Below are 14085 nucleotides of genomic sequence, written 5' to 3'. Positions count from 1 at the left end.
AAATCCATTCAAATAATAAACATTTCAGGTAAGGTGTAGCAATAATACTCATACTTTCTTTTGCATACATGGAGCATCCTTTATATGTGACAAGTAACAACTCATTAATTAGGCTCTGAAGTACAAACTGTTGGTCTTTGTGTAGTATCTTCACATAGTTGTGAAGCTGCTGACGCACACATTTCAAAAACTGTACATTTAAATGATAATATACCACTCATTACCAGTTGACACTCTCTTTTAGAGCGATATATGATCATTCAGAAGAATCATTTTTTGAGGATCCTGATCAGGCCTCGTGTAGTTTTAGCTTTAGGCGTGATAGGACAAATCTGTGCTTGTGAGACAATACCGCTGACCAGGGCTAGTCACAAGATGATTTCAAGATGTATTCCGATATGATTCACCTCACTTTGCTCAAAGTCATGAGTGATATTTGACAGAACAGTCTTGCCTGAAAAGAGGAACTCTCTGGTCTCATGCTCCCTCATGTGGTCAGACAGCAACTACAGTTTAAGCATGAAAGCTATGAAAACATATTGGATATACTTCTTCAAAACTCATTTCACTGTGTAGTCATTGCTTGAAATTTGCTGCGATATGTTTTCATCACGCAGTTTTGGCACGGCAAGTATTTCTGTGTAAAGTCACACTGGTCGTTTTTTAGCTGTCTGGACAAAATCAACACATGGGATGCCAGAAGACAGAGGATTCAGAAGATAAAGTTTTAGAGAAGCTTGTCTGTCTGATTCACAGTCATGGCCAGATTACGGTGCCGCTGTGACCACATCCTCTGCTCCAATACAGTCGCTGGCACATCAAACAGAGATAGAACCCAAATCAAAACATCCCTTTTTTCACTCGTCTATCTCACCACGAGCCTCTCCAAGACAGAACGGTTACACAAAACGTATACGTTTCTCCACAGATTTAATCTTTTCAGCAAGCTATGTACAAATCTAAGGTATTATGTACAAATATTAAAACCAAACACTCAACACTCTGCCCTTAAACTTCTCAGATATCTTACATCATAGACATTCTCAGATATTTACATTTTTCAAATCAACAAACTGCCGAAAAAAAACACCAGCATACAATCAAAATGGCCAGAACAGGGAATATAAACTGAATATATCTGCGGTATTGTGACTGATACCCATGTTTCTGTTTGTCCATGTCTCCAATATTTTCATACAAAGGCATATTGATACTTAATAAGAAAATGAAAGACCTGCGATAGTCGGTCTAATGTTTCTTTCTGGACTGTGGAACTGAAAATACAGTAGTTGTCTCAAAAGTAGCTTCATTTTCGGTACTGGATAAGATCATTGTAGACATCTGACTGCACCCCATAGAGCTCCTATAACAATAGAGGAAAAATTGCGTTGTTCATTGGTTAGATTTCACATTTAAGCACATAAACATGCACGTTTTACACACACACTCGTATAGAAAAAGAGGCTCTGTTCTTAGGAGACAGTCTTAAGAAACTTATTTGTTTACCTGGTAAGGGGACTCAGTAACATCCACTGTCTTAGCTCTCTTTGATGATGTGTGTGTTCTCCTTTTACCTTACAATATATCAAAGAAATGAGAAAGGGTTCATCACTCTGAAGTGTCCTATTCTGTTGTGACTTTCTCTCTCTCTCACACACACACACACACACACACAGACACACACACACACACACACACAAACAAACAGACAAGCAGCGCAGTGCACTTACTAGATTCACATGGTTTTACTTGTGTCACTGAGTCAGTTGTCCTTTTCTGACGGGAGACGAAACAGTAGACAGCGAGAACAATCAGAAAAGTGAGAATGATATCACACACCAAGATAGCCACCACAACCGCCATATCTAAATGGTAACAGGAGCCACAGTCTGCGGAGACAGAACAGGAATGAGACAGATGGAGACATGTGACACCTTTGTAAAACATGTTTGTGTACACGTACAAAAGCTTGACTAACTGGAAAGAGCAACGTCGCAGTGACGAGGCACAGAAATAATTATGAGGATACATGAAAACGCAGATGTGTGAGGATGTATGTATACACAAAAACTTTTGGGAGAAAAGACAAGAACCTTGATTTCCTTTGACAGGACCTAAAAGAAACAAAGGAAAGCAACAAACGTTGATTATCCACATGACACAAAAAAAAACAAAAAAAACCACGACATCATGAATTTAAGATCATTCTCAAGATTAGGTAAAATATCTATCTCTGAATTTGGTAGCCACAAAGCAATATATTTCTTCCTCCTCAAACAACACCGCGTTTCTCACATACATATCCATCACCCCTCTGCATCACTTACCCATTGGTACTCAACAGTGTGAAACAGGAAACTTTTTTTGTTTTACTACACAACACAGGACCACATCAGTCACGAAAAGAGCCCAAAGAATAAAATAAAACTCACTCACCAAATAGCCCTGATAGAGATCCCACTATACACAATGTTTTGCCCATAACTTGTAGAGAGAGAAGAAAGCAGAGTACAGCTTGGTTAATCTTCGGCTCCTGGCGCTCAAACCAGAGGACAGTATGGTTGCGTCCCTGTCCAAAACAACACCGTTGAAGGTGTCTCAAGAGACAGAGCCACAACAACTAAAAAACAGACGACGAACGTCGCGAGCGTGATGTGTGTTTGCTTGAGCAGGTGCGAGTGTCCGTGAAATGAAAACCACAAAGAGGAACTATAAGAGATTATATGTGCTGTTATGTCACACCCTCATGTCCATCTCTCTCTCTCTCTCTCTCTCTCTCTCTCTCTCTCTCTCTCTCTCTCTCTCTCTCTCTCTTCTCAGTTTTTGTTTCATTTCTCTTATCATCATGCTTTTTCACAAGAACTGCATTAACAACTCAAAATTTAAAAAAAAAAGAAAAAAACATTCATGCCAGATATTTATGGTACCTGACAGAACACAAACAAATAGATGACATCATCTATTTGCGAATGATCAAGTGCTTACACGTGACAAAAAATGCCTGTTGACCTTGAAAAATAAATGGTTTCCATTTCATGTAAAGTGACTGCAGCCAGGAAAAGTGGTCAAAGTGCTTGCTAGCACAGGAAATGCCCCAGGTAAAGAGCTAGACACATCTCAGCTGCACTAAACGACACTAGGTCACTGGATACTTTCTTTTGAACAGCAACCCACAAAACCACACGATGAGAACTGAAAAACAGTTGTCACTGAATCTCTATGGGTTTTTGATTGTGGAAATCCCATGGTAATGGTTCAGTAAGGCATTTGTGAGAGGTCGCTCACATCCTTCACACAGCGCCGTGTCTTCTACGATACACTGTTAGTCCTATAGCAGTTATCAGGCCATTCTGCGCGTTTCCGCCTACACACACGCTCACTCTGTTCCTACATAGTTTGACAGTGGCTGATTAGATGCTGCCTGTGGTTACAGCTATTTCTCAGCAGTCCGGTCCAGTCTAGTTCAGATGAACCTTTGATAAAAAGATTGACAAGCGAAGAGAAAGTAGGCTGACCTTCCAGACAGATATCAAAATGAGCATCGCTTGATGATAGCAGTTCACAACTAGGCTTAAGCATGCAAACTCAAAATATGAATTTGGGATTGTTCGCTGATCTATCAAATTCGTGTGATTGACCTTTTGTAGACAAAGAGTCATAGTGAGCAATTAGTTAAAAATGACACGTAATTACAATTTTAAAAAATGATCATCAGTTAATAGTGAATGATGTTAATACAATACGACCAACACAATTAACTTCATTGTGGACTCATGTTACTTGTTTTTCCTTGTTAAAATTATTCTGCTATCAATCTGTTCCCTGTGGAAAAACTTGCAAGTTGAGGTAGAACAATCACTGAAAGATAGCAAACTCTTTCCCAATTCGTCATTAATAATGTGTCTTGTTTACCCTTGCTACTGTCTTTCAGTTTTAATATGAACAACTGATCCCATCTGGTATTCTTATCCGTACATCATTGTGCTAAACGCATTAGGACTGATATTCACCACAAACAATTCTGTTTCTCTTTATTTTTTCAGACACACACACATAGACACAAGTGCACACCTGCATCAGAAACAGAATCAGAATTTAGGGCTAAACCCACTGCTCAGTAGGTTTAGCCGTACGTGGAATTGTCTTTGGTACGATGGTGCTACATACAATACAACATTAAAGCACAATGAGTAACAAAAGCAACACGTACTGTAAAACAAACAAAAATCAAAAAACAGTGCAAAAGTTGCACAATGCACAGTGATACAATGAATATCATAATATTGTGCCTGTACATATGTCTGCCCATACACATAATCATCATTAGCTAAGTACATTAAAATACTAAACAAACAGACATTTTGTCTGTTTGGAGAGATAAATATTTACTCTTGTACAAAAATGAGCACAACCTTTATTCAAAGTGCTTTGTTCCTCATTTTAGACACAAAAATTCTAGGGATATTCCCAAATTCTGTACACTCATTCACACACAGTCTACTAATACTTCCCATATCTGTTTTTACTTGAGCAAACATGTGTGACACACAAACGCTTCTACTTCATTACTTTTTATATAAGTCATTGTTTAAGGACTAATCTTACAAAATTGTCTCAAAATCGTAAAAGCTATTGTATGCTCCCTAAAACTGAGGACACTGAGAGTGTGACAAAAAAGAAAACCACACAAAGGTGAAAACCCTTTTATTTGATCAGTTATCAGCACAAGGACGAATGGTATCAAGTGGACTACTTTTTGGCTGTGCTGATGTGTATCACAAAGTACCACAGAACTCTGTCCATGCACCATTCAGTCATCGAAAAACAGTTTAGACAGTTTACTCAAACTTATTGTCAGTCAGGATCAGAGCTGTAGTCAAGACCACCTTTGTTGAGTCCAGACATGTCCAAGACCAGGTCTAGTCGAGACCGAGTCAAGACCGAGTCCAAGGGGGTTCGAGTCCGAATGAGAGAGACAGAGTCAGGTGCATAGCATACAGATCCACCTGATGGGCCTGGTCCTGCCCAAAAGATGCAAAGGCCCCAAAAGTTTTAATTTAATGCTAAAAATAATATGTTATTGCTTGTTAAGTTGGTTGATAATATAACTGGAATATCATCACAAGCACCCCTGAATAAAGAAAAGGTGCTCTAATTTTTTATTTGTATAATGTTTGATGGGTTTGACTGACATTTGTATTAGCCAATTAACAAGTTAGGTTTTGATTTCATAGTTCCAGTATGGTAAACCTTCTACAGCAGATAGCGGCTGGTTTTCCACCCAACACATTCGCCTATTTGAAGCGCATTCATGAATATTTGGCTAGGGAGATGTCTGTGCGCGTTCCCATCAACTGTGTCACGCAGATTAAAAATGTACACTCTCGTCATTGCTGGAGGAGTGCTGACCAGCTGCCGGCTTACAACTGGTCTAGGACAACTTCACCGGAAATACGTGATAAAATTGCAATTTACTACACGACACGCCTACTACATGACACACCCACTATGGTTATGGTTGGGGCAGTGGTTAGCGTTAGGGGCCTGTGATGTCGCATACTAATCCAGAAAGTTATTCAGTGGGAGTGTCGTGCACTAAAGTGGGTGTGTCATGTAGTAAATGGGCGTGTCGTATTGTCTGCGTGACTGCAGATACTCTTCTCTGTTTATACGACTAAACCTGTTTCCATTGGCCAACACCATTTCACCCCATACTAATCACCTGTTTTCAGCGAATAAATTTCTTAGGCGACTTAAAAGATTTGATGTGAAGTTTAAGTGTTAATTTGCAGTAAACAGTTGGATGGAAACCCAGCTAGTGTTGTGATAGAATTATATTATGCGTTTGATGTGACACGGCATGCGTTTTATGCTACCTCTGATTGAAGTGTGCTTGATGAATAAAAATGCGGCAGTATTTTGTGGTTTACTACATATTCTGTTTCAATGCAAACAAAGAACGGAGGATTGGACAGGCTTGGTTACTGAGTAAGCTACAGTTGCGATATGGGGTATCTGACCTGTCACTCAGTTCAGCGGTAGGTTATACAGAATGTGTAGGCGAGTGATGGACTGTGAGTGAAAGTCGTGCCCGCTCACTTTTACCGAGGCCCTCTGAAAATAAATATCTGGTTATGCCACTGGGCAGAGTCAAGACCGAGACAGAAAAAAGGATTTTCTTCGAGAGCACTTTCTTACCTGTTTATAATTTTTATAAATACACGCAGTATATCTTCTATGACAATCATGAGCATGGACACAGAGCGCGCGGAGATGAGTTTTGGCTGGCATACGATTGGTTACCACGCAGCAAATGTCAATGCCCGTTTTAGATGGATTTTGGATTAATTAAACCAGTGCCCGTTTTCTGAACAAGCTCGCTTAATCATTTTTTTTTTTTGAGGGAAGGAATGACTTCTTGAGAAAAAACAACATATATCTTGCATATATACATATATCTGGCAGCTGGACTCTGTCGAGACCGACTATTAAGCGACAGGGCAGCAAACTCCCGGATACATCCGATTATCTGTGGAGTGAGTATCCAGGAGTATACAGGAGTATTCCAATCCGGATATCTACTTTCATGCAGTGATATCTGGCGAGACCAATGGCCAAAACCGAGACAATTCCGAGTGTAAATACCGATGAGTCCGGGACGAGTCGAGTACTACAGCCCTGGCCAGGATAGGACCTGTCATTCAAAAGACACCTCATTTATATCATTACTTTATTTAACCTTTTGAACCAGAATTCCAGTGCCTCTTTGTTAGAAAATACACAGCTTTTGTATGATTTTGCCATGACTGATGAGTCATAATGATTTTTAAAAGATTATTTAATTTACAGATTACGTCGTCACTTTAGCCTAATAGTACAATTATCAAGAAATTTCAGATGTGTGTAAATCTCAAGTTGAGTCATGTGTGAACTTGATTGTCTCTCTCTCACCCTGTGGTTTTGTTTGTGTGAGTGTGTGTGTGTGTGTGTGCATACTCGTTTTTGTTAAGGTAGGAAGACATTTTGCGGAATGCACACTATTCTACTGAGGATGTCTTGTCTAACAAGGGTCAAACCAGGCCCACCGGTAAAAAAAAAAAAAAGGCATAGGTTTCTTTTTGAAAAAGATATTGTTGTTGCAGGTAAAACCAAAAGTGTGAAAGGGTTAATGTTAAGGTCAGGGTTAGGGTTGCATAGTTATTCCTCTCTTATGTTATAACAGATGTCAATGGATGGTCGTCTGAATCTGTCATTGTCAGTGTGTGCGTGTGTGCCTGTGTCCATGGATGTACCTTATTTTCTTTCCTCAAGGGGGCGAAACAGACTTGAACACTGAGAATTTACGAAAGATAATGGTAAGTAAACTGGTGAAAATAAATGAGGCAAAAACACAAAACAGTGTGAAGGTAGACCTGTGTGTGAAAGCTGCTGGAATTTCTTAATCGCTGACTTATTACCACAGCAACACAGTATGCAGTTTATTTTAACCAATGAAAATGTTTTTCTTGGTCAGTAACAACATGTTTATGAACATGAAACAAGCTCAAGACATAGACTAAACTCTACAAGATTAAATACCTTTTTATTTAAGACATAACATTTTCTCATATTTTTAAGCTTTATGAAACAAACAGTAAGAAAAATTGATAATTTATGTAAAGAAAGCTGTAAAGAGACTGAAATATACACGATAATACAAGATAATAAAACTGTATCTTTAACACAGATCACACTGCTGTCTATGAAAATAATTCAGCCTCTAAAAATAGTTGTACTTGGGGGTTGGGGGGGGGGGTGCTTGGAGAGACTGAACATCCATGAATTTCTCAGGATTTACAGTTTGCTCTAACGTTCATGTAGACTTTGTCAGCTGTGGAAAAACATTTAGAAACAAATATTTCTTTAGTGTATACTTCATCCCTCATCCGAAGCTGAATTAAAAATATTTAATATGAATGATAATAATGAAGGTAAAAGACTGCTGCGAAACTAACACAAATTTTCAGAACCAGAAAACAAAAGTTTTCACTGTGTTTCACTGGCTTAGTTTTTGGGAGAGTGGGGAAGTAAGAGAAACCCACAGTGGTACATAGAATATAGTTCCATGGTTGTTCCTCTGCTTTCTCAATTTTACTTCTTGATATTATTTGTGAGACAGGAACAAACCTTACTTTCATACTGAATGTATGAGAGTCTACCGATTTCTTACCATTTTCTTTTTTGAGTCTGCGTTTGGTCGCATAGGAGTGTGTGGCAATGACAATAAGAAGAGTCAGGATGATGTCTCCAATAACCACTCCAGCCATGGTGCCAGGCTCTATTTTATAGCATTCTGTGGAGACGCTCTCTGAAAAAAAAAATGTTATATGTGCAAACTCTAGTGGGCAAGTGGAGTGGGTTGGGGGAATTTTTTTTTTTTAACTTAAAGAAAAACTTTTGACAAACGGACTTTACACAGTTCATGATAATATATCATTTCATATTTTAACTGTTTATTTACATATTCACAGCATATCAACAGATTGTACATGAAAGCTCATCTGAACCTATATTAACAAGTCCTGTGGATTGTAGCTATTGCATACCACATGATTTAACAGTACAGTGCGCTAGTGTGAGCACTGAAAGGGTCAACAACGATTAAATAACACTTTTAGGTATCTGAGTACAGGCTATCAGTCATTTACATTGGGTTTCTTTTATCTCAAAACCTTTAGCTGTTATTAGTACAAGCGCAAATTCCTCAACAACTGGGTAACACTGGAATCCTGTTTGAAATAATTGAACAGCTACAAATACTAAACAGTTATAAATTGTTAAGGAGTTTTAAAAGGCCTGACCTTAGCAGTGCTTATTATTATTAGTCTACCGTTTGTTTTAATTTTGTAACATGTTTCCGAGATTAAAGTAAACTCCAAGTAGTGACTTTCCCAACATATCACCTTACTTGCTATTATGTGTAAGTGTTTAGATCTCTACACATATTTTTCATAAACATACCTTTGTCGGCCATGACTCCAGCTGAATAGTGAGAAAGAAATGGGAGAAAGAGGGGGGGGGGGGTGACAATTAATCAATTACAAGTGCCAGGACCAATCTGTGAAACATAAAAGCACTTTGTTTTTCGGGGGGGTTTTCAGTGAAATGGTGTGTGTGTGTGTGTGTGTGTGTGTGTGTGTGCATATGCATATGCATAACTTCAGCACACATCAAATTTCAGATCATACGCACGATAAATACATTAGCAAACTTCAGTGGCGTGTTTTAGGCTTATTCTTCCCTCCTGATTTAACCACCTGCTAAGATATATATTAAGTGTCTGTCATTTATATTTATCTCAGATCACTGTCCTGGTATTTAAGTTAAATATCATTACAAATATTTCTTGGGGAAACGGCTCTTTATTATTTTGGGAAGTAATTGCTTTTACATATATATTGGCACTTGTAAATCTAGGGACAAACACTTTTTGTTAAGTGTTAAATCTGTGATGTTTAATAAACATGTAACAAAATATGGTAATATGCATGCAATTATAAAATAACAATTTCATTAAGAGATTCCAGATGCAGCTTAAGTATTATTATATCAGCATTTTGAAAACAAAGAAAACTTGATTAGATCTAATAAAGGTTTACACTTAACCAGACTTACTGGATAAACTGAGTGTAGATTTACACAGAACACTGCACAAAGGCTAGTCATACTTAAAGCATGTCATACTTAAACTTTACGCTTAAAAGTGTAAATATTCGTTTTAATATGCACAAAACTTATATTTATGTATTCCAGATTTAACTTTAAACCTGTTATGCATCTTAAAGTCGAAGTCGTTCAGTCATCTTCCTGACGTGATACGATAAAGGATGTATGGGGGTGGGACGAGGTGAATCATACTTACCCAACAAAAACACGATCAGAATAACACCTCGGAGGGCCATTTCCGGCAGAAGATTGTTGTTTAGCACCTTAAATCGAAAAACACATCATACCCATAACACAATGGGTGTAAAGTCTTTCTTTTTCTCTCTTTTTTTCAAAGCAGCAGAGCATAAACAGATAAAGTGATAGTTTAAACGTATTCAATATGATAGGCTTGAAAGGTCCTGTGAAAACGTCTCACTCTGAAGAGATAAACCGGAGAAAGGCAAAAATGGTCTCTCAAACGTAAACTGAAATAGATGTAGGTAATCTCAATCTGAGCATGAGACCAAGACCATGCAGCTATGAACATCCTCCATCCCTAGCATGCCTAGTTGCATTTACCTTCTTCAATCATTTTTTTCTCTTTAACGCGTTTTCCCTGAAACGGTAAAAGTTTATCTCCGTATGAAGATGTAATGTAATATTACATGAGTATTTAAGCATTTCAGGTTTCTCAGCAGCTACATATAGAATCGACGAGCCACTGCGTTGATAATATGTTCATTGAAGTACGTTTCTTAGTTTTCAAGTTAGTGTAATTATAATGAACCTTCATTGCGAGGAGAATGGTTATACGTTAATTGCGGAAGAAAAGTTTTTTGTTTGTTTGTTTGTTTGTTTGTTTGTTTGTTTTCCCCTTTCCCCCCAAAACACCATTTCTAAAACAAAACTAGGTTACCCATTTAACAGTCTTGGTAACGTGGTACTTATTTTTAGCCGAATGCAATTCCCTTACCGTATTGCGTCAACTCCGTGGCAGTTCGAATTTAGTTATGGTTCCCTTGATAACACACATAAAATTGACTATATTTTCCGGCCTCAGCCCCCTAGGTTTTATGAACGCTGCCATTGGACCAGTTAGACAGTTCTGGGGGCGTTATGACAGTTATGGAATTTATGTGTCACACAGCCGAACAAGGGTTTCAACGGTTTTTAATCTGCTTCTGAATAAAAATGTAGAGCATTACTGTTAAGTAGGACCAAATAGAATAGAGCAACGTGGATGGGCTGCAACCGCACACATCCCTTTCTGACTTTACTAAAGTGTTGGGTTTGATTTAAGATGGAAGGAAGGTGCTTTTATCACCACTGCTGAATTGATGAGTGCTGCACAGTCATAATATAACTCAACCCACCAAGTCCAGGTCAAATTCAGAAATTTAGACTTAGACAACGGAATGCATATATTTTGAAATAAACTGAATCTTTTTTTTTCTTCTATTTTTATTCTATTTCAGCTAAGGCATAAATCTTAGGTTCTACGATAACAGGGTCATTGTAATCCTCACCTACCAATAGCTGTTTAAACAGAAAAGCACAAACTTGCAAATCATTTTAAATAATTTAATATATGTTAAGCAATAGGACTACTTAATATTTGTTAGCTGATGTGGTGTTTGGGTGAATTTGTTAACGCCAAAGTTTGAGAGCCGGAAACGACTTGTGCTGGTTCTTTAGGCTATATTTCATTAATGGTTTCGTTTCCCGTATTGTATGTGACGGATATAGTAACACATCGCCACCCTGTGGTGTAAAACTAGTTCTAACCTAAAATGTATTACTTAAATGTGTATTGCACATAATGTATTGCTAAGATACATACATACATACACACACAAACACACACACACATATATATGTATGTATGTATGTATGTATGTATACAGAGAGAGACACAGAGAGAGAAAGAGAAAGAGAGAGAAGGAGAGATCTGTAAAGTACTCTTTGTAACCAATAGGCATTCCATGTATCTTCAGTAGGGATTCCCTGTAACCTTAGGTATTCTGTAACTTCACTCTTTGCAAATTATAAGTATTCCTGTAACCTAGGACTGTGCCATGCATTAAATCAGGGCATGAGCCTTTTTATCCTCAAAAATGAAACTTCTACCAAACTGCACTCAGAAAACACTCACTCTTCAAAGTGTCTTAATGTGCCAGTTTACAACATTTTTTTCATGTCCTTGTATATGAATAAACTGTAGACGCTTATTCCACTGGTATGCCTGATGCAAAACAATTCTGGATGAATAGGAGTTAGAGGATTTTGAGAAGAGACAGACAAGAAAGCTAGAGGTGGGTAGGAAAAATTAGGCGTTATGATTCCATCGTAGTGACACTTTCTTCCATCTCTTTACCATCTTTAACTCATATTCTGGGTCTGTAAACCCAAATATGCATTAGTGAATTGTACTGAGATAGGAAAGCAGTTGGAGGTTTGGCTGTTCTACTGTTTAAATCATAGTTTGAGTATAACTTTTTCCTTTGGCTCAATACACATTATAAATCTTTATAAATCTCTAACCCTAACCCTAAATCTTTGACTAAGACAGAATGTAGAATACTTAATGTACATGCTTTAAGGAAACAAAGGTACATTAGAGAACATCATCTCAGCAGACACTATATAGTCAACACATGTATTCCACATATTTCATCCTCTAAATTCTGGACATCTGTGATCATTAATACTCTATCGGTGTTACTACTGATACCTATGTGACATAAACCCTCTTAAGTTTCTTACAGTGTTATGGGTTGTCCGATTGATCTGAGGAAGAAAAACAGACATTCTGGTATGTGGCATGCAGCAAACATCACCTCCTCACCAGTCTGAAGAGGCAATATATTTGACTTGTTTTGGCCTTGTGCACACAAGGAGAAATCATTTTTTAAAATCGATATATACACATTTTTTTAAAATAAATCCCTTTGGCATTACCACTGTAATTAAATGACCCTGTCTCAGAAATACTTCAGTACATCCATAATGTTGAATATACAGCATGACTATAGACATGCATATCACAGATCTTTTGAAATATTTAGAATCAAATCTCACATTTTCCAGTCTGAATTAAGCTTGACTTCTGTATGCCTGTAGTAATCCATACAGATGTCAACCTAATTATGGGCAAGGCCCATCAGCAGAACACAAAATATTTTTATCTGATTGAATGTTTGAGGTCATAAACAATGATTTCACATCTTTAAAACAATATAATAATGTTATAGGCCCTTAAATATGAGGCCTGCTACATAAAGAATGGTTCATCTGTACAAAATTATGGGCAAATCTAAATGAAAATATGCTATTTTTGTATTTGCCAAGCATATATATTTATTTACTTGTGTCCAAGTAATAAAGTATGGTATCCATTCCATTCATATTAATTAGCATATGACTTCTGTCCAACTACAAACCAAACATAAGCAGAAACCCTAAAATCGTTCAGACATTGACTGGAAAATACACAGTGACAATTTCCCCTACAACTTTTATTAAATATTGAAAGTATCCAACAAGTGTGATAAACGCACTTTAGCGCAGTCTTAAAAAGAAGTAGATTAAACGCGATAGACGGTATTTTGCCTACTACGTACACTGCAGTCAGCAAGTCTACTGTAAACCATTCTATATATGTGACACACAATATTACACTAATACCTCGCTCCATGGTATTAATGGGGTATTGAAATTTAAATGTTCACTGTGTAATCCACATGTAGTAGGTGTGATAATGTACGGTTTCATTTTAAAACACCACAAATGTCAGTAAGCATTCTATTAATATGTTTACTTTGTCACTTACACTAGAGATAATACGGTATCTCTTATAGTTAGAAAAACAGGATTCTTCGTAACCTCTACCCCGTAAATAGCAATTACATATTATGAGAAATACAAAGAAAAGTATTTGAATATCTGTCTTCTCCTTACACATACAATATGGTCAGAAAATGATATGATATTTCTTTTAGCTCAAATATTTGCCAGTTCTCAGACCCTAACCCTATTCCAAGTTACAGGGAATAGCGAAAGTTGTTTAAAATGTCAAAATCCTCACAATGCAGTAATGAATTCCAACCATTCATATGTATAGTGTAATACATTCTTTGGGCTGCATCAGTGGCGGTTCTAGGTTGTATGGCGCCCTGGGCGAACACCCCCCCCCCTCCTGCCACCACCACCACCACCACACACACTCACACACACACACACACACACACACACACACACACACACGCACACTCACAGGAAAAAAGCGGATCATTCTGCACTAACTGTAATTTTTATTCAGACTTTTAGAACAACAGATGTAAATATATATATATATATATATATATATATATATAAATATATACATATACACACACACAC

General features: G+C 37.5%; 1 protein-coding gene across 1 annotated transcript; it reads right to left on the bottom strand.

Annotated features, from left to right (window-relative positions):
• Positions 1-1306: 1306 nt before the first annotated feature.
• tyrobp (transmembrane immune signaling adaptor TYROBP) lies at positions 1307-2331 on the bottom strand. Its single transcript, XM_030783174.1, has 4 exons — positions 2328-2331; positions 1731-1889; positions 1507-1574; positions 1307-1363 (listed from the first exon to the last, which is right to left on the bottom strand). The coding sequence occupies exons 1-4, from the start codon at positions 2329-2331 to the stop codon at positions 1307-1309; spliced, it is 288 nt and encodes a 95-aa protein (XP_030639034.1).
• Between the last annotated feature and the right edge of the window lie 11754 nt (positions 2332-14085).

Source organism: Chanos chanos, chromosome 8 (genome assembly GCF_902362185.1).
Source record: "Chanos chanos chromosome 8, fChaCha1.1, whole genome shotgun sequence".
NCBI lineage: Eukaryota > Metazoa > Chordata > Actinopteri > Gonorynchiformes > Chanidae > Chanos > Chanos chanos.
This window is presented reverse-complemented; position numbering and strand designations above follow the sequence as displayed.

Coding starts and splice junctions, on each gene's coding strand:
- tyrobp (XM_030783174.1), bottom strand. Junction 1,575..1,730: donor AGTAAAACCATGTGAATCTA/GTAAGTGCACTG, acceptor ATATATTGTAAG/GTAAAAGGAGAACACACACA. Junction 1,364..1,506: donor TTACTGAGTCCCCTTACCAG/GTAAACAAATAA, acceptor CTATTGTTATAG/GAGCTCTATGGGGTGCAGTC.